This window comes from Ursus americanus, chromosome 30, assembly GCF_024610735.1.
Source record: "Ursus americanus isolate L20-20 chromosome 30, mUrsAme1.1.p, whole genome shotgun sequence".
In the NCBI taxonomy this organism is placed as follows: Eukaryota; Metazoa; Chordata; class Mammalia; order Carnivora; family Ursidae; genus Ursus; species Ursus americanus.
The window spans coordinates 17,325,216-17,347,808 of record NC_142156.1 but is presented as its reverse complement, the minus strand read 5'-3'; the positions used below and the strand labels follow the sequence as shown (position 1 = coordinate 17,347,808).

The 22,593-nt window shown below is 44.2% G+C and overlaps 2 protein-coding genes across 10 annotated transcripts in view; one reads left to right on the top strand and one right to left on the bottom strand.

Moving 5' to 3' along the window:
- The window catches only part of TCTN1 (tectonic family member 1), a 27,965-nt gene extending 5,746 nt beyond the window's left edge, over positions 1–22,219 (top strand). For 3 of the 5 annotated variants that reach the window (XM_087857355.1, XM_087857357.1, XM_087857358.1), the window contains exons 3-15: positions 3,379–3,509; positions 5,292–5,443; positions 7,765–7,852; positions 9,593–9,702; positions 11,229–11,255; positions 15,224–15,358; positions 15,879–16,004; positions 16,387–16,474; positions 17,020–17,158; positions 18,241–18,403; positions 20,628–20,753; positions 21,158–21,302; positions 22,138–22,219. In XM_087857355.1, the coding sequence (XP_087713481.1) occupies positions 3,379–3,509; positions 5,292–5,443; positions 7,765–7,852; positions 9,593–9,702; positions 11,229–11,255; positions 15,224–15,358; positions 15,879–16,004; positions 16,387–16,474; positions 17,020–17,158; positions 18,241–18,403; positions 20,628–20,753; positions 21,158–21,301 (1,429 nt within the window). In that variant the 3' untranslated portion in view covers position 21,302; positions 22,138–22,219. Of the gene's footprint in view, positions 1–3,378; positions 3,510–5,291; positions 5,444–7,764; positions 7,853–9,592; positions 9,703–11,228; positions 11,256–15,223; positions 15,359–15,878; positions 16,005–16,386; positions 16,475–17,019; positions 17,159–18,240; positions 18,404–20,627; positions 20,754–21,157 lie in introns of all 5 variants that reach the window. The other 2 variants (XM_087857356.1, XM_087857359.1) reach the window with 2 other exon arrangements.
- HVCN1 (hydrogen voltage gated channel 1) overlaps positions 20,808–22,593 on the bottom strand; it is a 34,739-nt gene continuing 32,953 nt past the window's right edge. For all 5 annotated transcript variants that reach the window (XM_045776995.2, XM_045777003.2, XM_045776965.2 and 2 more), the window contains exon 8: positions 20,808–22,593. In XM_045776995.2, coding sequence (XP_045632951.1) covers positions 22,528–22,593 — 66 coding nt within the window. In that variant the 3' untranslated portion in view covers positions 20,808–22,527.

Below are 22,593 nucleotides of genomic sequence, written 5' to 3'. Positions count from 1 at the left end.
TGACTTTCTCCTGAATAAGAAGTGTAGAAATAATGAAATCAAAATTGGTAATACCAATTGCTTATTCTCATTATGTAGGTTCTAATTCAACAAAGGTTTGTGTACATCTGCTAAACTGTCAACAGCTAATCCTATCATCTAATGATTTATAAATTCATGATTAAGATTATTGGATTAATGTGTTTTCCTCACTAGATGTAAACTTTATGAGAGCAAGAATAATATCCCTTATGCCACTAGTGCCTAGCACAACTCCTGCCACATAGTTGGTCCTCATTAGAAGTGAGTTGAATCAATGAATGAATTTCTTCCCTCCACCCCTAACCAACCCTCTAGTATTCTCTTGACTTCTCTACCATTGTTCTCTCAGGCAGACCTAGGCCAGAACCTGGAGGCTACCCTGACATCCCGCCTCCCCTCTGCCTTCTCACATCTAGCCCTTTTTCACACCACACCTTACTTTTCATGAGCGCCAGGGATGTAAGGTGAGCTGGATGCGGCCCTGCCCTCAAGGAGCTCACTGAGTAAGGGAGATAGAGGAGGGGGTGGCAGTTCTGCCCCAGGCGCTGGGACAACTCAGAGGAGTAGCAATCTAACCTATGCAGTTGGACTAGGGAAGGCTTTCTAGAAAAGACGATCTGAGCTGGGTTCTGAAGGACAGGTGGACATTGGCCAGCATGGAATCAGTGGAAGGCATTCTAGGTCGAGGGAGCCGGATGGCGGAGTCTTGGAGGTGAAGGAGTATGGCTGTTGCCTTAACTGCTGGTAGCTCAGTGTGGCTGGAGGAAGGGGCTGAGAAGAGTGTGCCGCAGTGACAGGGGTCCGATCTTGAGGGACCTTATTTGTATGCTGAGGGGTTTGGATTTTGTCCTGAATTCTGCAGGGCACCAGGGAGTGAGGGGATTAGATTCCCATCTTAAGCAGTTCTCTGGCAACATGGATGATGGGTCCCAAGGGCTAAGCCTGGTGGCAGGGAACTGAGTAAGAAGCTGCTGCGGATACAGATGAGTAGGTCCCCTCCTCCCCACGCTGAAGGTCACGACTAGAGAAGTATGTAGAACTGATGCTGATCCGCTGTGCGGGATTTGAGAGTGGACAGACTGGAAGGGAAGAGTAAGGAGTCCCATTCTGCTGCGTTCCTTCATGCTAGCCCTTGTGTCTGTCCGTTCCTCCCCCCTCTGTATAAGCTCACGCCTCGTCTCATCGCTCACTTGCCAAAAAGCTTTCAGAAGCTCTCACTACCTACAGACTCCTTAGTCTGGATTCACATCCATCGCCAAACTCTTTCAGATCCTATTTCCTACTAACCCCCATCTTGAATCCTCCATGCAGCCTAACTTTGGTACGCAGAGTTTTCTAGACCTCACCAGTACATTACCCATCCTTGGCCATTGCCATTCTAGCACTTGGATTAGCCATTCTTTCTCTGTCTGACCCCTGAGCATCCTTTAAGACCCAGTAGGCCTCGTAAATTTTTCAGTGCTAGATGTTTTCTCATAAATACTATTTATATTTTTTCAAAAATATTCCTTATGCCCACAGTAATGACTGATATACCATTAGAACTATATAGCGCTTTTGGAAAAGTGGCCTTATAAAATAAATTGATAGCTTCCTTATACTTCAGCAGTAACCATCAAAAAATATAATGGAAATGGATCCTATTCATAAAACCTAATAGAAATGTCACATAAGAAAAAACTTAAGGGATGCCTGGGTCGCTTAGTTAGTTAAGCGCCTGCCTTCAGATCAGGTCGTGATCCCAGGGTCCTGGGATCGAGTCCCGCATCAGGCTCCTTGCTCAGTGGGGAGCCTGCTTCTCCCTCTGCCTGCTGCTCCCCCTGTTTGTGCTCTCTCTCTCTGACAAATAAATAAATAAAATCGTTAAAAAGAAAAAAACTTAAGTACTCAGAATTTATGTGAAGAAAACCTGAAATATTGTGAGAGACAGAACATTTGAATAAATGAAGAAGTAGTTTATGTAGTGGGATAGGAAGAATCATGTAAACATGTAAACTAACTTATAAAAACCTAATTTATAAGTGTAATTCCAGTCAGATAGGGGATGGATAATGTGTCAAAATGATTCTGTATGACAAAAAACACTGTAAAATTGAAAGGTAGCAAAAGGGAAAAAATATTTACAACACAAGATACTCAAAGGAGATTCTTAAAGATATGATTCTCACAAACCAACGAGAAGACATTCTATTTTTTTTTTGAGAAGACAAACAATTTAATAAAAAATGGTCAATAGATATGAAGAAGCGCCTTACTGAAGAAGAAATACCAATGAGCAATAACCATATGGAAAAATGTTTACGCTCCCTAGTAAATGAGAAAATTCAAATTAAAACGATATAACAGATTTTTCCCTATGAAATTGGCAAAGGGTAGAAACTGGATAGTGTCTATTCTTGGCACGAGTACAGGGACCTAGGCGCTCTTACTGTAGTATTGGTGAACATGCATTGTCCTTTCTGGAGGGAGATGTGGCAGTATGTCTCAGAAGCCTTGAACAACACACCTACCTTTTGACCCCGCAATTCCGCTTCAGGGAACATAGCCCAAGAAAATAGCTGGAGACCTTCATAAAGATATATGTGCAAGGATGATGTTATAGCATTATATGTAATTGGGGAAAACTAGAAATAGCCCAAACCAACAGCAGAGAACTGGCAAAAAAAAAAAATTGGGGTATCTTAGTAAGTTGGTATACAATGAAGCCATTTCGTATAATATTGCAAACATATTGATGACATGGGAAATATTGGGGGGCAGTGCGTATTGAGAAAAGGCTTTAAAGCAGCAGGTAGATTATGGCCCCTGTTTTGTTACATCTCTGTCTCCGCACCATATCTGTATCCGATTGATTAGAGTTTGTCAAGTCTGGGAGTGGTTGAAGTCTTAAGTGTACCCTAACTTCTAAGCCCCCAAACTTCCAGATGACTTCACATTTTCTGATTTTCACAGACCTTTGAAGACCGCTTTATTCTAAAGACAAAGAATTTTGGATCCATTTTGGGTACTTACAAACAATCTGAAGTTCTGCAAAATTCTCTATGATTGTGTCAGAGTTTACAGGGTTCATTTACATCAAAATTATACCCTGATCTGTATTCCATACTTGACAAGGTTTCCTTAAAGGTTATTCTACTTGTCTTAATATTTTCCCTGTTAGAGGAAAGAGTTTCAAATGCCAAACACTTTAACACTGAATAAACTAAGTAAAAATGGATTGGGTTCTAACATCACGCTTTCGTAAGTATCTTCCATGCCGTTGTTAACGTAGTACGGTACAGGCATCCGACAGTTTTAAAATAATCTAGCTAAGATTGTGCGCCTATGCCTTAAAATTTTGTATTTTTTAATTTTCAGGGGAGATAGTCAGTTTTGTAGTCAAAAAGCAGCCATCTACTCATTGAATTTTACAGCAAATCCACCTCAAAGGATATTTAAACTTGTCGACCAGACTAATCCATCTATTTTCTGCATTCATATTACAAACTGTAAGTATTGGATGGCGATATGCTTTGAGAAGCCCTGGAAATTTTTTCTCTAAAAAGTTCTTTTATGGAGGGGCGCCTGGATGGCTCAGTCAGTTAAGCGTCTGCCTTCAGCTCAGGTTATGATCCCGGGGATCATGCCCCGTGTTGGGCTCCCTGCTCAGCAGAGGGCCTGCTTCTCCCTCTCCCTCTGCCTGCCACTCTGCCTGCTTGTGTTCTCTCTCCATCTCACTGTCAAATAAATAAAATCTTTTTAAAAAAGATTAAAAAATAAAAAGTTCTTTTATGGAAAAATGTCTCATTCAGATAGATTTAAAGCAATAATTTTACTTTGGTTTGGCTAAGGTGCATCTTCTGCAGCCGTTTCCCAGGCCACTGCAAGTAAATTTATAGACCTGTGGGCATGAGCATTTTCTTTAAAACTAATGTGCTCATGTAGTTGTCTTTTGAAATCTCATACCTATTTCACTGGTGTTTATAATATGTAGACACACGTAGGAATCTCGGTTTATTTAGGTTACGTGTGTGTGTGTGTGTGTGTGTGTGTGTTTTAATTTCATACTGGTTTAATGGTTGAAAATCAGGTTCAGCTTTGGTTTCAGTTTTCTTTTTTCTCTTTTATTTTTACTAAGAATATTTGCATGAAAACAGGATCTTTATTTTTATCTGAGCATTTAGCTCAAATAGGTGTCTAGATCCAAAGTACATGTAAGTGTAAAATGTTAACAACATACCTAGGATCAGAGATGTATTTATGGTTCTATCAATTAAGTTTCATCATCTTTTCAGAATATCTTTGTATTTTTGAATTTGTTCCCTTGCAGTTGAAAACTAGGCAAAAGCTCTGTGATTTTTTTTTTTTTTTTTTAGATGGGGGAGAGAGGAGCGGGGAGGGGCAGAAGGAGAAAGAGAGAATCTTTTTTTTTTTTTTTTTTAAGATTTTATTTATTTATTCGACAGAGACAGAGACAGCCAGCGAGAGAGGGAACACAAGCAGGGGGAGTGGGAGAGGAGGAAGCAGGCTCATAGCGGAGGAGCCTGATGTGGGGCTCGATCCCATAACGCCGGGATCACGCCCTGAGCCAAAGGCAGACGCTTAACCGCTGTGCCACCCAGGCACCCCAAGAGAAAGAGAGAATCTTAAGCAGGTTCCACACCCAGGATGGACACGGAGCTCAGTTTCATAATCCTGAGATCATGACCGGAGATAAATCAAGAGTCAGACACTTAACTGACTGAGCCACCCAGGTGGCCCAGTGCTCTGGGATTTGTAATCTAAAGTGATGACTGGTCATTCATTGTCAAGTTCTATGACATAACACCAGGCAAGTGAACATACCAGCCCATTTCCTTCTTTCCTGAGCTGTTCTATATGCAGCACGTTATTCTCATGGGCTTTGGTTTGGAGGTGGCTGTGTGAGGGTAGAAAAAAAATCTTTTGTCCCTGTGGCCATCTGCAGAAAGCTTTGCCTTAGAGGTTAATGCAGCAGGCTCCTCAGTCCATGGGCTGGAGAAAGATTGGTTGTTAGTGGCTTCTGTTGTGCTGTTTGCCTGCAGGAACCATTACTTTAGAAACTATTACTTCCACACTGTTAGAGAAGCAGGCCGAGTCTGCGGATACTGTTTATTTAATAAGACTCAAGAAATTTTGGGTAAAGTAAATACGGAAAGAGACACTATTTTTTTTCACATCAGCCTTAATGCTACTAAAAACTATTTCCAAAATATGTTATATGTATAATGTACATATTGTATGCTGATTTAAAATACTTTTTTTTAAAACAGATGAACCCGCGTTATTCTTTATTAATCCAGAAGTGCCTGATGAAAATAATTTTGATAAATTGATGAAAACATCTGATGGTTTTTCCTTGCATTCAGAATCAGAGGTTTCTTTCACAACCCAGTCGGACTCTCCAGATACTGGTAAATACAAGGTGAGCCAAGAACTTCATTAAGTCCACTCATCTTGTTGCAAGTATCCTATCCTTGTAAGTTAATTTTTCAGTATGTTCTCAGCAAAACTGGCTTCCCCGGGACAGAATTCACATTATAGAGGGAAAAACTTCATGTCTGTGCCTAGAAATCAAAGATCACAAATATTAAAAATGAGTAGTTCTTTTTTTTTTTTTTTAAGATTTTATTTATTTATTTGACAGAGAGAGAGACAGCCAGCGAGAGAGGGAACACAAGCAGGGGGAGTGGGAGAGGAAGAAGCAGGCTCCCAGCGGAGAAGCCTGATGTGGGGCTTGATCCCAGAACTCCGGGATCACGCCCTGAGCTGAAGGCAGACGCTTAACGACTGAGCCACCCAGGCGCCCCTAAAAATGAGTAGTTCTAACATAGGGTGTAAAGTTTTTTATTCATTAGTAAGCCTGCGTTTGTCTGCAGAATTCTTTGTGCTTCTCCACCTCAAAAGATGCAGCAGAGTGCTTGAGTCATGCTGCTGGGGACACGGAGTGGACTGGTGGGGCGCCTGGTCCTCTTCTCAAAGCTGTATTTAGTTTTACAGACTTTAGGAGGATGTGTGCTGTTTTATGTCTGTTCATTAGTAAACCTGTAAATGTCATGTGCATTAACTTTGAATAAGCTTCAGATTTTTTTGGAAGCATCTTTAAAGAGAAGTACAAAAGCATCCTGTGCTAATTCTAAAAGTTAGAAGTATAGAAGTACATAGGATCGGAAGGGCTCTGTGTCCACTAAAATGCATATTGCAAATCACTGTTAACACATTGGTTTATATTCCTGATTTTTAAAATGTATCTATAAAAATATACATATAATATTGTACAGAAGCAGGATTTATAGTTATCTACATTGTTCTGTAAGCTTCCTTATTCAGTGATAAATCTTACACATCTTCCCGTATCAGTATAAAAGTTACCATTTCTTGCAGAGCTTTCCAGACATTACTTCATATGATCCTAAAAGGGATACATCATTGTCCCCATTTAACTGATAAGAACAACTTCCATATAGGCAGGTAACTTGTCAAGAGCTACTGTTGGAGCTACATTTTAGTGATACAAAGTATCCCTTCTGTGGATGTATCAGTTTTCATTATTGAGCCATTCCACTATTAACAGACATTTGTTTCCAGTTTTTGCTATTATAAATAATCCACAGTGCACATTCTTATAGATACTTATATCTGTAATTAAATTCTTAGGATACCTTCCTGTAACTGGATTAACTTGGTCAAAATGAATGGAAACTTAAAATATCCATATCAGATTGCCCTCTAGAAAGATTACAGGAGTTTAAACTCGCAGGTCCAGTGAAGGAGAGGATTTATTTCCCCATATCCTTGTTGGCACCGAAGCATTTGGATACTTTTAAATTCAAGAAAATTGGTTATATGCACAATAGCTGTAAATTTTGTTTCGAATATTGGGGAAAGGTTTCATGTGGTTTGGTTTTGGGAACGAAGGCCCATCAGTGTTATGATTTTAATGTGTACTGTATCTGTTATTTAAATAATTACTGCTAGTAAAAAATAATTACCGTAGGGCACCTGGGTGGCTCAGTTGGTTGGCCATCTGCCTTCTGCTCAGGTCATGATCCTGGGGGCCTGGGATCGAGCCCCATGGGCTCGCTGCTCAGCAGAGAGCCTGCTTCTCCCTCTGCCTCTGCCGATCCCCCTGCTTGTGTGTGCTCTCTGTGTCAAATAAATAAATAAAATCTTTTTAAAAATAATTACCTCTCTCACCCCTGTTCCTGGCCACCCAGTCCCTGTCTGCAGAGGCAGACACTATGTCAGCTTCTTATATACCTTTCTGGAGGGATTCTGTCATAAAAAGCCTGCAGGGGCACCTGGGCGGCTCAGTCCTTTAAGGATCCGACTCTTGATTTCAGCTCAGGTCATGATCTCAGGGTTGTGAGATTGAGCCCCATGTAGGGTTCCACACTCCGCCGGGAGTCTGCTCGAGATTCTGTCTCCCTCTGCCCCTCTCCCTGCTGGCATGCGTGCACTCGCACACACACAGTCTCTCTCTCTCTCGAATAAATAAATGAATCTTAAAAAAAAAAAATCCTGCAAATAAAAACCATGCACATACACAGAAACACATATCCTTGAAAGAAAGGGGTAGGGCAGCTGGGTGTAAGCTCCACGCAGGCAAGGACCAGCTCTGTTTTTTTTTGCTCATTGCTGTGTTTCTGATGCCCGTAATGCTGCCTGGCACATGGTAGGTGTCCGGTGTGTGTTGCATGAGTGCTTTCATAGCACCGTAATAGCTGTTGGTTGGTCTCTTTGCAGTATGGGGCTCGTCTGCAGACTTCAGATTCATTCTTGAGATTTCCCTCTCCCCTTACATCATCTCTGTGCACTGATGATAACCCCGCAGGTAAGACTGTGGGTATTTTTCTTTCTCTCTATAAACAGAGTTTGCTCTTAGTTTAAATTTATAGTAGTCATAATTAAACAGGCTTCACAACTGCAAACAGTCTTAGAGCTGAAGGAGGCCTCAAAGGTTATGCAGGTCAGATTCCCAACCACATCTTTGCTGCCGTATGCAGTCACTGCTTGAGCACTTGTAGTGATGGGGAACTCACTACGTGAAACCAGCCTGCTCAGTTGTTTAACCCTTTTTGGAAAGTTCTTTCTCTACTGGGGCTAAAGTTTGTCAGTAACTAGTATTTATTAAGCACTCAGTGTGTGCTTGAATGTGTTTTTCCATTTGGTTGTCACAGTAATCCCTGAAGGCCAGGTTATTCATTTTTTAGATGATGAAACTGAGAAACATTGTCTCTTGCTCAGGCTCACTCAGGCAGTGGTGGAGCTGGGATGCAGCCCACACAGCCGCCTCCCATGGGACCTGCTTCTTTCAAGAGCGTCATAGAATCTGTGGAGTTACTGTGAGGGGCGGCAGGCGTGGCTCTCCAATCCTTAAGGCAGCACCACTGGAAGAAGCTAGCTAAGTAGTGTGTGGTGCCATGTGGCCTAATGAAACATTTCGTATAGGAACAGAAGTGGATTCTGTTGAAAAGACTCCACCTTGCTCACAATAGGAACAGTGTAAATTAAAAACCAAACTGAGGGGCGCCTGGGTGGCACAGCGGTTAATCGTCTGCCTTCGGCTCAGGGCGTGATCCCCGCATTACGGGATCGAGTCCCACATCAGGCTCTTCTGCTATGAGCCTGCTTCTTCCTCTCCCACTCCCCCTGCTTGTGTTCCCTCTCTCGCTGGCTGTCTTTCTCTGTCGAATAAATAAAATCTTTTAAAAAAAAAAAAAAAAAAAACCAAACTGAGATCCCATTTCCATCTAATGGATTGGCAAAGCTGAAGAAATTTCAGGCTCTGGAGAAGTAGGCACTCCTCTGCATTTCTGGTGGGACTACAAATTGGTACAACCTCTGTGAAGAGCAATTTAGCAATAGGTGTTAACATTGCAGATGAATATGCCCTTTGATCCATTGTTCTGCTTCTAGGAGTTGGTCCTACAGAATCTGGCCGGCTTGCAAAATAGTAGATTGCAGCATTGTGATGGCAAAGCTAGAGACAACTTCAGTGTCTGTTAATGTGGAACTTGAATAAATTATGGCATATCTATAATAGAATACTAATTATCGCTTAAAAAAAAAAAAAAGAGGAGGAGGAGAAAGCTCTTCATGTTCTAAGATAGCCTGAACTCCAAGATACGTTGTTCAGTAAAAAAAGCGAAGGGTAGAATATATAGCATGTGTTTGTTTCCAAGAGGGGAAAGAAATACTAAAAATATATGTACACACATGCTTTTATTTGCATAGAATATTTCCAGAAAGATACACAACAAACTTGATGCTGATTATCCCTGGGGACAAGCAGTTGTCTCTGGTGGTGGCTGGGAGGATGGGTGAGAGGGGACAAGTGCTGGAGGGAGACTCTCTCAGTATCTTTCTGTGCATTTTGAATTTTGAGTCATGTGAGTGTATTATCTATTAAAACTATACTTTTTAAGCCCCATTTTAAGCATGTTGTGTATCTGTGTTGTAACTATTTTATGGTTTTACTTAGACTACAGTTTTTTAGTTACCATTGGACAGTTGAAAAATTTCTTCTCTCTTTTTTTTTTTTTTTTTCCCTTGGGAATGTTATGATTTCCAGCATTTCTGGTGAACCAAGCTGTCAAGTGCACCAGAAGGATAAATTTGGAACAGTGTGAAGAACTTGAAGCCCTGAGCATGGCTTATTACAGCAGCCCTAAAATTTTGAGGGTAAGAATTATTTTGAAGTGAAACTTATTTGTCAGGTTTGTTTTTTATTCTTTGCACCCTTTTGAAGTATGACAAGTATAGAATAATTTCAGTACATGATTGACAACTCAAGTTTAAATTTTTCTTCTCTAGTTCTTTGGTGTACTGATACCAAAGATATTGAAAAAATCACTTAAAATAATTTTTATTTTTATATAGTTCATATTTTGCTTTTATTCATTGTTTTGTTTTTTGGCTTTCATTCACTTTGATGGTAACCAATAATGTCTTTCTCCTGAATAAAAAAAAAAAAGACTTTATTTAAGAATTGAAAACTTTAGAAATTATAAAAACATCTTAATGTCTGTGACAGAAATGATCACATTAGCACCAAAAAGATACTTCTCTGAGAGGCAGGCCCGAAAAGAATAGAAAATCCACTTTGTGGTTGGCAGATGAAATCAGCAGGAAAGAACAGGCAGGAAATAGGATTGCTGGAGAAGGAGAAGAGGTCACGGGATGTCATGGCAGTATAGAGGGCCCTTCTGTCTGGTTGCAGTGACTGAAGCCTGAAGGGATAAGAGAGGCCACTGGCCCGTTTGGTGGATGGCTTGAAGGGTTGCAAGATGTGAAGACTTTTTTCAATGATGAAAAACCATATGATTATTGTGAACCCTCACCATCCGATTTCCTTATTTTGGGGGGAACAGGAAGGGAGTAGGGTGGTCCATGACATCAGTATTCATCCAGACTGTAGTCTTCAGAATCTAGTTGAAGATTTTCCTCTCCCTTCCCATTCCCTCTTCCCCTCTTCTAGTAAGTCAGCTACGTAGGCCTGTGAATTCTTCTAGTTGTTTGACTTCTCATGGTGGTCCTGGAAGTAGCCTGTCAGGTGTGCAGGTGCAACTCTGTCTGCACAGGCCTCCCCAAACATGTCTACTTAGCCCCCTCGCCAAAGCTCCCTTTGGCCCTGTAGGGTGTCTTGTGATGAGAAGTGAGGCTGGGGGAGACGGGGATGAGAAGTGAAGGGAGGTCGAGGCCTTCGGAAGGAGTGCTTGGCTGTGTTGGGGAGGCAGGAGCTCACCATTGAGGGGTTTGGGCAGAGGCGGGAAGAGCAGATAGGAGGCATTGGAAATCACCTGGGCCAGTGATAGTGGCCTTCCAGTGTGGACAGGCACTGGAGGGTGACCAGGCAGCCAGGAGCCACGTCTTCCCCCACAGCACTGTGTCACTGGTGACCATGTGGAAAGTACTGAATGATTACACTGAAGCATGGAGGCTTCCTGAGACCAGCTCCGTGGGCCTGCTCTATTCTATTAAGCTTCTAATCTGAAGGAAATGAAATAGAAGGAAGACAAAGTTACCTCTTTGATTATGACATAGATATGAAAATATGTAGGTGGCAAGTCTTGATTAAGGAAATTCTGTTTTTCTCTTTATGAAGTCTTTAATAAGATAATTATGCCCTTTAACCTGTGGTCTGAAAAAGCAATAAAAATGTTTCTTTCCATTGTACTTAACAAATTTTTTTGTTTCTTTTTGTTTAGGTGCCTGGTTTAGGAACAAAGGGAGAGGTAAGAGTATTTCTTGATGGAAAGTAAGATAGTTTATAGTAAGTGGTCTTATTTCGAAGCCTTTTGAAATGAATACACTTAGGATTACAAGGATACCTTACTGCCAGTAACAACATTTGCCAAAAGGCAAGCACTGATGAAACAGGGAGGCTCTGTAGCCGACCCTTTGTAATTACAAAAGGAGCAGATTTTCAAATTCCCTGTTTTCACAGTTAGCACCTTTTTTTTTAAAAGATTTTATTTTTTTATTTGACAGAGAGAGAGACAGCCAGCGAGAGAGGGAGCACAAGCAGGGGGAGTGGGAGAGGAAGAAGCAGGCTCCCAGAAGAGCATGGAGCCCGATGTGAGCCTCGATCCCAGAACCCTGGGATCAGGCCCTGAGCCGAAGGCAGAGGCTTAACGACTGAGCCACCCAGGCGCCCCAGTTAGCACTTTTTCATATTTAAATGGCATAGCTGTGTTAATGGACAGTGGGTGTGGTTGGCTTCTGCGCTTTCCCAGCATCCCTTGAGATCTTCTTGGTCTTTTGTCCAGAGAGCTGGCGAGCCTCCAAGATGCTGTCTGTCTGGTGGAAGATAGAAACATCTTGCGCCGTGAATGCCTACAGCTGTGTAGGGCCGGAACGCTCCTGGTGTAGCTTCAGGGCTTGAGGTGTGGGTGTAGGTTCTGCTGGACCCCAGCTCAGGGGGGCCAAGTCCTTCTGTGGATATGTCAGAGCAAAGGAACATGGATCTACTAACCCTTATTTTTGGGTCTGTGAATACAGTCCCCAAGGAGGCCCAAGGCGTTGGCCTTGTCACGGTCTCCCAGAGCTCATGGGATTGGCTGGCCTTGGTTCAAAATTCAGCTTTGCCATTATTTTCTCATGTGACATGTGCTTCACACCCCCTAGTTGTCCAGCAGATGGTAAGTGTCCGCCCCAGAGGCCGACGTGAAGTTCGGGTGGGAGAACGCACATGACGTGCGCTGCAGCGTCTGGCACCTAGGCAGCACTTGGGACCGTGATACCTGCTGTAACTGGTTTCATTAAGTCTCGAGACACAAACATGTGTTTGGGGTGGACACTTGGAAGGAAACAGTCATATGATACACTTCTGTGTGTGGGCCTGGATTTCCTCATCTGTGAAGATGTTTTCAAACTTGTTTTAGTTAGAGAGTTTTTTCAAATGTGATCTCAAGCAGAACTCGCCCTAGTGTGTAACTTGGATTGAATCCAAAGCCCCTGGTTAGAGCTGGCCCAGAGCCCTCCACCTGCCCGGCTTTCCCATCTCTCTCCTTTTTGGTCCTTCTGAGGAATCCTATGGCTCCCGGGAACCCAGTTTGAAAACCATATAATAGACTAGCTCTCAGATACCTCCAACCTCTAGAAAGTGCTTTGATTCTACCATTCAAAACTTGAAATCTCTGTGGGGGCAGCAACCCCTATCTGCCTTGTTCGTGATACATACGTAGTGCTAAGGGGGTGCCTAGTATGTATTGGGCACTCAGTGGGTGGTGTGTTGATTGAGTGAATGCCTAGGGGATCGGTTCAATCAAGCAGGGAAGACCTATCGTGAGGACGATGGGATGTTATGGAAAGGCATGTACTGTGTGCCATACACTGTAAGTCCTGTGCATGTTTGAAGTCCGTTAGTTGTCTCAGGAAGCCTAGGAGGTAGGTCCTGTTGTTGTCACTCCCTGGCACATGAATTACAGAGCAATGAATTAGCTTGCTCAAGGCTACCCAGTGGGGAAGTGGTAGAGTTGGGACAGGAATCCCCAAACACCATACTCTCAACCACGACACTGGACGAGCGGTGCTGTGTGCCAGGCCCCGGGTTACAAGCTTCATACATATTCTTTCTTTGCACCCTGTGGCCATGCAGTCAGGAAGTGGTGGACCGGGGCTTTTAACTCAGATCTGTGTGACGCCAGAGCGTGTGCTCTAATGGACAAACATGTCAACTCAGAGAGTTGCTTAAAGTTTTTTTAAAAAGAACTTCCAAGATTTGTTAGAAGATGAATATAAAAATTGGATCCAGGCTCCCCATTAAGTGCAGCCTGTTAGGATTGCCTGGAATCAATATCTATTGAACCATCTAGGAAAGAGGAAGTTATGGCTCTATAATTTCATTGTTAAGTATCCTTTAGTTCTTTGCCACAGGTAGTATGGGAATGGGATATGACCGAATAGGACATTCAGGAAACCATAGTAGCCCTACCATTTTCATTCTGTGACCATTCCAGTGGCTGTTGATAGACCAGTGCAGCTCTTGCCACCTACATTCATCCATCCATCTTTCCAAAGCTTGTCTAACCTGGACCTTTGGTTTCTGCCAACCACGCCCACATCCCACTGGAACAGCTCTGTCAGAGGCTGGTGTGGAAGGGTGTGCATTTTCTTGGAACCCCGTATTATTGCTGAATCAGGGATCAGTAGGTCCAGATAATCCAGCGTTGTCTTTGAGGACGTACACTGAAGAGCTCACGGACTCATAGCAAGGGACTCCCTCTGTAACGCTTAAACACCGAGCCGGAGGGCTTGTTACGCAGAGGGTGTCGTGGTGGTTGGTACTGCCCTTCTGCCACTCTTGTCACATGACGGCTTGTCTTTGCCTCTGAACCATGTCACGTCCTTAGAGGTTTGACTTACAAGGACAGTCACAGGTCTTCTTGGTCATGAATAGTAAGAACTGTTTATAAAATGACAGCTTAAATACTTAGTAATTTTGAATTATAAACAGCATGGTACACAATTGAGGGTAAAGTTCAAAGCAATATAAACAACTAGATACAAGGTAGATTCCTTCCTAAACAGTGGTTTCTAAGTGCTGACCTTTAGCGCAAACGTCAGATTTGTCACACAGTATGAAGAGGCCCAACTCCCTAGAGGGTTGAGCCATTTAAAGGATTGCTTGCTGCTTGTCACTGTGCTGCCAGTGGCCATAAATGAAATATGTCCTCTAATAGCATTGGGTTATTCAGGGCTTCCTGATTCTGCTTAAAGATTTGTCTCTGTTTTCTCTTCCCACGATCCCACCACCTAGTGTGCATGCGTAAGGGCGTGTGTAGAAGTTGTGCATGAATCGGGTCGAGCATATGTTCAGGGAGGGTGTGGGGATGAGGGGATGTGCCCTAGGACTATGGAGCACGGGCACCTGTGTGTGCAGAGCGAGCGCATTGGTCGGTAGCTGTGCTGTGGAGGGGAGTGTATACACGTTGGGTAGTGTGATGGAGTGGTGAGTGCATGTGAATGAGATATAGTTCACATATCAGAAAACCATTTTTAAGTGTACATTTCGGTGGTTTCTAGTGTATTCACAAGGTTGTGCAACCATCACCACTACCTAATTCCAGAATATTTTCCGTCACCTCAGAAAGAACGCCTGTGCTCATCAGCAGGCACTCCTCATTCTTCTCCAATCCTCTCCCTCAGCCCCGGGCAACCACGAATCTACTTTCTGTCTCTGTGGATTTGCCTGTTCTAGACCTTTCCTATAAATGGGATCATGTAATATGTGACCTTTTGTGTCTGGCTTCTTTCACTTAGCATGTTTTCTAGAGTCATCTATGTGGTGGAATGAATCAGCACTTTGTTCCATTTTATGGAAGAATAATATTCTTTTATATGGATATACTATGTTTTTCCGTTTATCAGTTGATGGACATTTGTGTTGTTTTCAGTTTCTGGCTGTTATGAATGCTGCTGTGAACATTTGTGTACAGTTTTTGTGTGAACGTAGGTTTTCAGAGAGAACCACTTTTAAAGTTTTGGTTATATTCTCTAGTATTTTCTATGTAAAGCCATGTACGTATAAATATCTGCATTTTTGCGGGTGTGCAGTTAGAGTACGCCTGTTGTTCTGGTGAGTGCTTTTCCCTGCTTGGCAGTGTATCCGCAGAGGTTTGTCTCCAGGTTCTCGTCACTGGGACCCGTTCATCTCTGTTGGACAGTGTCCTTAGTGAGCCAGGTCTCCTTTACTTTGCAGATCCCCATCACTGTTCTGTCCATCTTCATTCAGTCTCTGAATAAAACACTAACCCGACTGGAGGACGCGGCCGTATTGAACCAGACTCTTGTTGAGGCTGGGGACGTTAAAATCTGCACTAACGTCGTTCTTGAGGTGGGTACCCGATTTGGCTTGGAAAGCTGAGTCTGTGTGTGGCGGACTCAAGCTGCATGGTCCTGAGGGGGTAGCCGGACGCCCGTCCTGAGGTGTCGGCGTTCTTGGCTTGCCCTCCTGCTTGCGGGTACGCTGTGTCTTCGGAGGGTGCTGCTTTAAGTAAGGTCTCTGGAATAATCACGTGTGATTTTTCTCCACAAACCTAGTGACTTTCAAGAATATGTCAGAATTTGGTTTTGTTGCTGTTATTTTAACACATTTCCTCTGCAGAGATCAATCCCATTGGCTCAAACCTGCTGATTTGGAACTCAGGTAACTAGGTACGGAGAGGCACAGGTGACCCTGTCAGCTGGGGGTGGTGCTGAGGCCTTACCTCCTGAAATCTGATGGGACAGGAGAGAGAAGCCTCTACAAGTGGAGCAATGGGGAGGGATTTGCCTCCTGTGTGTATTTTGAGTCCTTGATGCAGCTGCCGAGTGCCGCGGGCACAGGTGTGTGTGGAGTACCGTTTTGTTTTCAGGCGAAGTACAGCGTCACGTACACGGATGCAGGTGAGATAACCCAGGCCGGCCTCGCTCTCCTTCTGGGGACAGTGAGCAGGGCAGTGGTTCCACTCGAGCAGAAGTTCGAAATTCATTTCATTCAGGTAAGCTGGATGAATTCTGTACACGTATTTAATTGCAAGTAATACAGCTTCTTAGTGGAAAAAAGTCTCATTTTAGAAGTCTTACTGTCAATCCACCTGTATGAAACAAAGGGCTTTATGTAGCATTTGTTCGCTACGAAATCAGGCAGAGTCCTTGTATCTTTTTCCTTTCCCGGAATAAGATTCTCTTCCACGCGAGCTTGTTCTTTTATAGAATGATGTACTCCTACACTCAGCAGATATATTTATAGTTCTGAGTAGGGGGAGAAATTCTTTTATTGGTTGGAAATCCCTGATTTTTACTGTGAAAAGTGTTTTATTTTCACCCTATTTCCTTATTAAAATGAGAATTATTTGGGGGCATTTCTGCATTGTCTTTCAGCAAAATACAAAGCCCGTTCCTCTCAGTGGAAACCCTGGTTATGTTGTGGGGCTCCCATTAGCTGCTGGATTTCAGCCTCAGAAGGGATATCCTTTTTGATTCTGTGGAGAAGGCTGATTTCCCTGTCTACGTGTGTGTGTTGCTCTTCTCTTTATTGCTGAGGGTCCTGTGGGCTGGAGGTTAGTTTTGGCCCGGACTTCCCCTGGGTGGCTCTGGTGGGTGGTGGGTCTGCTACACAGCAAATGGGGCTGTGTGGACATCGGTGGTTGGGGGTGGAATAGCAGGGCCCAGGAACATGGGTTTTATGACGAAAATCTTAGGACAGAAAAGTTGACAGACTTTTAGATACATTTAATTACATATTCAAGCAGAAACTCTTAAATTTAGTAATTTTGAAAATTTGGAATGATTTTGGAGGAACAGTTTCTGAGGATTTTTCTTCTGAGAATCTACTACTCAAGGAAAATAGAGCTATATTTTGCTCTGCCCTGGGAAATAACTGTCAAGATCACAGCGGCCTGGAGAAGGGATATTTGGGTTTCAGTCATGTTTCATGTCACACGTGTCACCGTGTCCTGAGAATCAGACTGCTAAGCAGTACTGAGTGATTGTCCCTTAACTTTCTATGAATATCTGGGATTATTCAGACCATGAACAGATTCGGACAACTTACTGTTCTTCGTAGCACAGCTGAGCAAGACTGCTTAGCAGTTGAGGGGATCCGGACCCCAGTATTGTTTGGTTATGATATGCAGTCTGGCTGTAAACTAAGGTAAGAGAGGAACTTGCTTCTCTTGGAACCTTGTCTGTGTTGATCAGAAAACAAAGCATTCCTGTTCTTCCCCGTTCTAATCGAACCTCTGCATCAGCCAGTGAGCGCATGGGAGAGCCACGGTGTGACCGGTTAGCACTAGTGACAGTACTTTGGTTTTCTAATTTTAATTTTCACAACCGTAAACCATTTGTCGTGATTCAGAGGAAAACTGTTGTAATCACTTTTCTTATCAGATGTGGCAGGGTAAAAATCCCAAGGCTTCTGTGGGTTTGAAGGTTGCACAGCACTTAAAGTTCACAGTAAAAATACTTTGCTTGAAAGTCCTTCCTGTATTTCTGAATTTTAATATACATAGTGCAGCAGCCCCAGTAAGAAGAAGCCTGAATGTGATCTCTGTTTTTATCTTTTTAGCATCAAACGTGTATATATAGTGGAAAATGTCAAAGAGCCCTGCGTGGCTTTATTATAAAGACGCCAGCTCGTACTTCATTTCCCCCACACTGCACACGGTCACTTGCAGCTCCTGTAGCTGATTGTTTGGAAATTTACTCCCAAATCTGTCAATAACGTATGAGTAATACTATTTCTGATACTTTGGTTTTATTGTGTTTTTTAGACCAACACACACCATTTACATTATTGGTTCTGATCCCTTTAGACCGGTATTTCTCAGAGGGTGTTCCTTGGATTACATTTCCAAAGAGTCAGTAGGGGTATGTCTGTGGTCCAATTAATGTTTGAGGAAAACCAAATTAAAAACATGCTTCCTTACTGTAAGGACTTCTCAGAGCCTTTAATATGCCAGTGTGCTCCAGGAGGGACATGGGCATGCAATATTTCCCAAACTTTTGGCTACAGAACTCTTCTTGTACAGAGTGTCTCAGTGGGATGCAGTTTTGTTTCTCCCTGGCCAACCAAGATTTCTCAGAGTTAGAGACACTTGGGCTTCTGTCAAATAATCCGTTTGGAGAGAGAGAAAATAAAGCAACTGGAGATGGCTTGCGTGTTGTTGAGGCCTGTGAGAACTGTTGGAATGAACAACAACCCCATTCCGTTGACCTCTTTTTCCTTCCCAAAAGACTGCCCAAAGCCATCACATGTCAGCTCGCAGTGCAGAAAGTGAAGAGCCTCCTGAAGGGCCAAGGCTTCCCAGACTATGTGGCGCCTTTTGGAGATTCCCAGGCCCAGGATGTGCTGGACTGGGTACCCATCCACTTCATCACCCAGGCATCCCCCATGAAGGTAAAGGGGAAGTTGAAGGCCACGTGCGAGTGCTCTCTCCCACTCGCTCTGCTCCGCCCTGTGGGGAGGTAGAGGGGGCGGGGGGCACCTGTTGAGGCAGAGGGACGGCCTGGGTAGGAACTTGGGCTTTTTTATCCGATGGGCCTGGGTCTTGAAAACAGATTTTGCCTTTTGTTACCCCGCTTGCCTTTGAGGGTTTGAGCCTGTTTTCTCATCTGTGAAATACGGAGTGAGCTATAGTATCAGCCTCCTGGGCCTGTTGAGGTAAATGAGGTAACATTTGCGGGGCCTGGTGGTCACTCCGCACATCACCAAGGATGTAGGAGACTATTCCTACGATCATTGTTGGTGTGGCGTGAGGCATCGTGATAGGGCCGAGGAGTGTGAGGACTGTGGCAAAAAGTGAGACGACTCCTGTCCACAGCACCGTCCCAGCCATTGTCCCCTGGTCTATAAAGGCAGCCCACCTGTGAGAGCTTTCAATTCCAAAGTTCCTGAGTTTATGGAAGTTGACATCCTACGAAGACGTTCCTGATCACACGTGACTCCTCTGCCCACCTGTTTCTTTTGTCTCAGCCGTCAGAGTGTGGGCTGGTCCCCGTCACTGGAGGCGTGCTTTCCATCTTATCCTTTAATCGCCCAGCTTTTGCTTGTCGCAGCTTCTCAGGCCTCTCATTATCTGCTTAGCATATTAATAGCAGGGGGCCAGTGGGGGTGAGCACTAGTTCTCCAGCTCTGATCTGGCCCTCCTCCTGAGTCCCCAGCAGAGACCCATGATTACTAAGTCCCTGCTCTTCAGCTGCTCAGTCTGGGCTCAGCTCTGCCGCCTCGGTGAACCAGGCACGTTGCTTCTGGCTTCTCAGAGGTGGGTTAAGACATTGTTACTACCCCCTCAGAAGGGAGGACAGGTTGGGAGGAGAGGCAGTGCAGACATTCGCATTTTCGGGGTCTGTGCTGGTGCAGGGAGCTCAGAGGTCCTGGAGCGGGTTTTGTATCCACCTTGCAGGAAACTCAGTTGGCAGCAGACCCGAGCGCATGTGCCAGGCCCAGCTTCGACTGGCTGCGTGTTGCCTCTTCTCCTAATAACAGATACTCTCAGGCTTTTTCAGCCTGTGACCTTCCTAAGAGGCAGTTCCCAGCTAAGGAGTTCCACCAGTGCCTTTTTGGCAGGCACCAAATTTAGCAGGCTTGCTAGCCTTTCATGCCCTGAAGAGGCATATTTTTAAAAACTTGTTATTGTGGGAAAACTTCAAACATACACAGAAGTCGACTATTACAATGGAATTCCTTCTACCTGTCATGCAGTTTCAGCGGTTATCACATTTGCCAACAAACATGGTGTAAAGGCAGGAAAAGGATTGGGAAGGCCCACTTGGCCACTCTTCCCTGGGGCAGAGGCCTCAGGCCCGCTCCCAGGTCTCTGGCCTGCACTCTGGCTTGTGGCAGCGCTGCTCTCGGTTCACATGGAGAGTTAGTATCTTTTTTTTTAAAGATTTTATTTATTTATTCGACAGAGATAGAGACAGCCAGCGAGAGAGGGAACACAAGCAGGGGGAGTGGGAGAGGAAGAAGCAGGCTCACAGCGGAGGAGCCTGATGTGGGGCTCGATCCCAGGACTCTGGGATCACGCCCTGAGCCGAAGGCAGTTGCTTAACGACTGAGCCACCCAGGTGCCCCAAGAGTTAGTATCTTTGACAACTTACAGACTTAACTGTATCCCCCCCGCCCCCCGCCGTGTAACAACTTGTCAAGTGATGAAATTAAATAAAAGAAAGCATTTACATTTCCTCTAGGTGCATTTTAACATGAAGACGCCATTAGGCTTAATTTCTATGACTAATGCCATGCTCTCTCTCCTCCCCACCCAATGCCAGCTTCTCCCCTCAAGAATCTCTGAGTTGGATGGAGTTGGGGCAGTTAAGGCCCAAGGTCCCATGGTTCGGTGTTGGGAATCTCCACAGCTTCCAAGTAATGCTGGCCTCTTTAGAAACAGGAGCGGATGGAAAAATGATACTTTAGGTGTTAAAATATTTTTGGAGCATCGAGTACTTTAAAATATGTGCTCTCAGCTGTTTTTATCTGAACTTCTAGAGTCTCTTCACTCTCTTGTTCAGAACATTTTGTAATATGTGAAACATTTTATAATTAAAACTCTGAACTGCAGAGTAAGTTTGACATGAGGTTGTGTAATGTTTGGACTGATTAATGGCATTTCGTTGTGCAGGATTCTTGCCAGCTCCCGGTGGCTTTGGTTATAGAAGTGAAGTGGACTAAATACGGGTCCTTACTGAACCCACAGGCTAAGATAGTAAACGTAACTGCAAGTCTCCTTTCATCCTCCTTTCCTGAGGTAGGTCTAACTTGGGTTTCAAGGTGTGGGTTAAGACGTAAGTCCAGACAAAACTCAAGTGTGATAGTGAAATTTATTTTGTGAAAAAGATTATTATTGAAATTTAATCTGAGTTCTTAAAACAGTTCAGCATTTTCACTGACAACAGTTGAATTGACACTAGCATTCTTGTTTAGATTTGATCTTTAAAATTCTTTGAAAATGGGGTTGGGACTGACATTGGTGGGTTAGGACAACCTAGGTAGAAACTCTCCCGGTTGAGTGGCTGAGGAGCCCTCCTCATGCGCAGGACGTGCACTGACCGTGGTCGCGAGAGGAAGGGAACACACCTGTCCCAGCTTTGTTATCCCGAGCACACGCGCGCACCCTGGAAGGCAGGGCTTGCAACTCTCTCTGTGTTACAGACCAACTCAGGAAATGAGCGGACGGTTCTCATTTCCACTGTGGTTGCTTTCGTGGACGCGTCTGCACCTGCGGAGGCAGGCTTCAGAGCTCGGCCAACCATCAATGCCAAGCTGCCGTTTAATTTCTTCTTTCCGTTTGTTTGACGTAAGTTGTTCATCGCCTCTAGAAGCGAGTGCTGTGGGGCCTGGGCTCCCTGGGAGACATCCCGGTATTCTCCCTCTGACCTGTGGGGTTGCCCTCAGACCACACACTTCCCCTCTCCACTCACTCCCCTCCTTTTGGAAATTTTATTCTCCTTGGTTTGACCTTAGAATGGGGCACCATCTGGTCTTGGTGATTTCCAGTCAGCACGTAGGTCATGTGCGGAAACCAAACTGCATCTTTGGGAAGATGGTAAAGGGGACAGACCCGGAAGTAGTGCAGGTGTTGAGGGTTTATCCAGTTTACGCATCCTCTGCTTCAATGTGAGTTATTTTTAAAATACTCATTATTTATAGTTCAGGTTTTCTTTCCTTTTCAGGTCCCATGGAGATGAATACAAAAATAGCAAAATATTGTATATAAAATCATGCGAGTAGAGTACTCGGCCACATGAGGGGATCTTTCCCCCAGTGTCATCTTCCTTCCACAGTCTTGGGTCTAACTGCTGTTTCGGTGGCAGGCACTGGAGCTCTCCATCTGGTGGGCTGTTTGGGATGCCACAGAGCAGTTCCACACAGTTGATGCTGGAAAGAATAGAGTAGGAGGGCCCGAGGGAAGGAGTTTCTTTTATACGTTAATCGTACAGTAATTGAGAAAAACGTTGTCAGGTGGCAGAACAAGGTAGAGCCAGTTAGAAGCTGGAGGCTGCAGAGGAGCTAAGAACCACCTCTGGGGGAACATGCGTGAAGAGGAACTGTTTAAAACAGCTTGAGAAGACAAGACTTTTCTAGAATGGGCTGGTAGCTAAGGTCACTTCCTTTTTTCTTTTGTCTTTCAGAATGCTCATGAAAGGGTACACTGGTTTCTCATACATGCGAAATGTGAGAAGTATATTTGATGAGATTAAATTTTATATACAACTAGTAGTCCAGCTTTGCCTTCATTTTCAAGCAAGAGTCAAGTGGTCAACATGAGAAAATATAGTTTGTGATACATTGTGATATGGGGTGAGTATGGGATGGGAAGCTCTTGGTCACGCCAAGAGAGAGCGAGCCTTCCCATAGACTTTCTCCCCAGCCCCCCGGAATCCAAGTTGGGTGGGGCTGAGGCAAAGGCATCAAACCAAACCTCTCCCCCAAACGGCCCCAGGGCGGGCAGCTGGCTTTCTCATCAGAGGCACAAGCCTGTGAGGCAAGGGTCTTCTCTTTGGGATGGAGCAGGCACGTGTCTAGTTGACCTCAGCGAGAAGTCCGTGCTGTCTCAATAGCTTGTTCAGTCTTTCAATTTCTCGTTC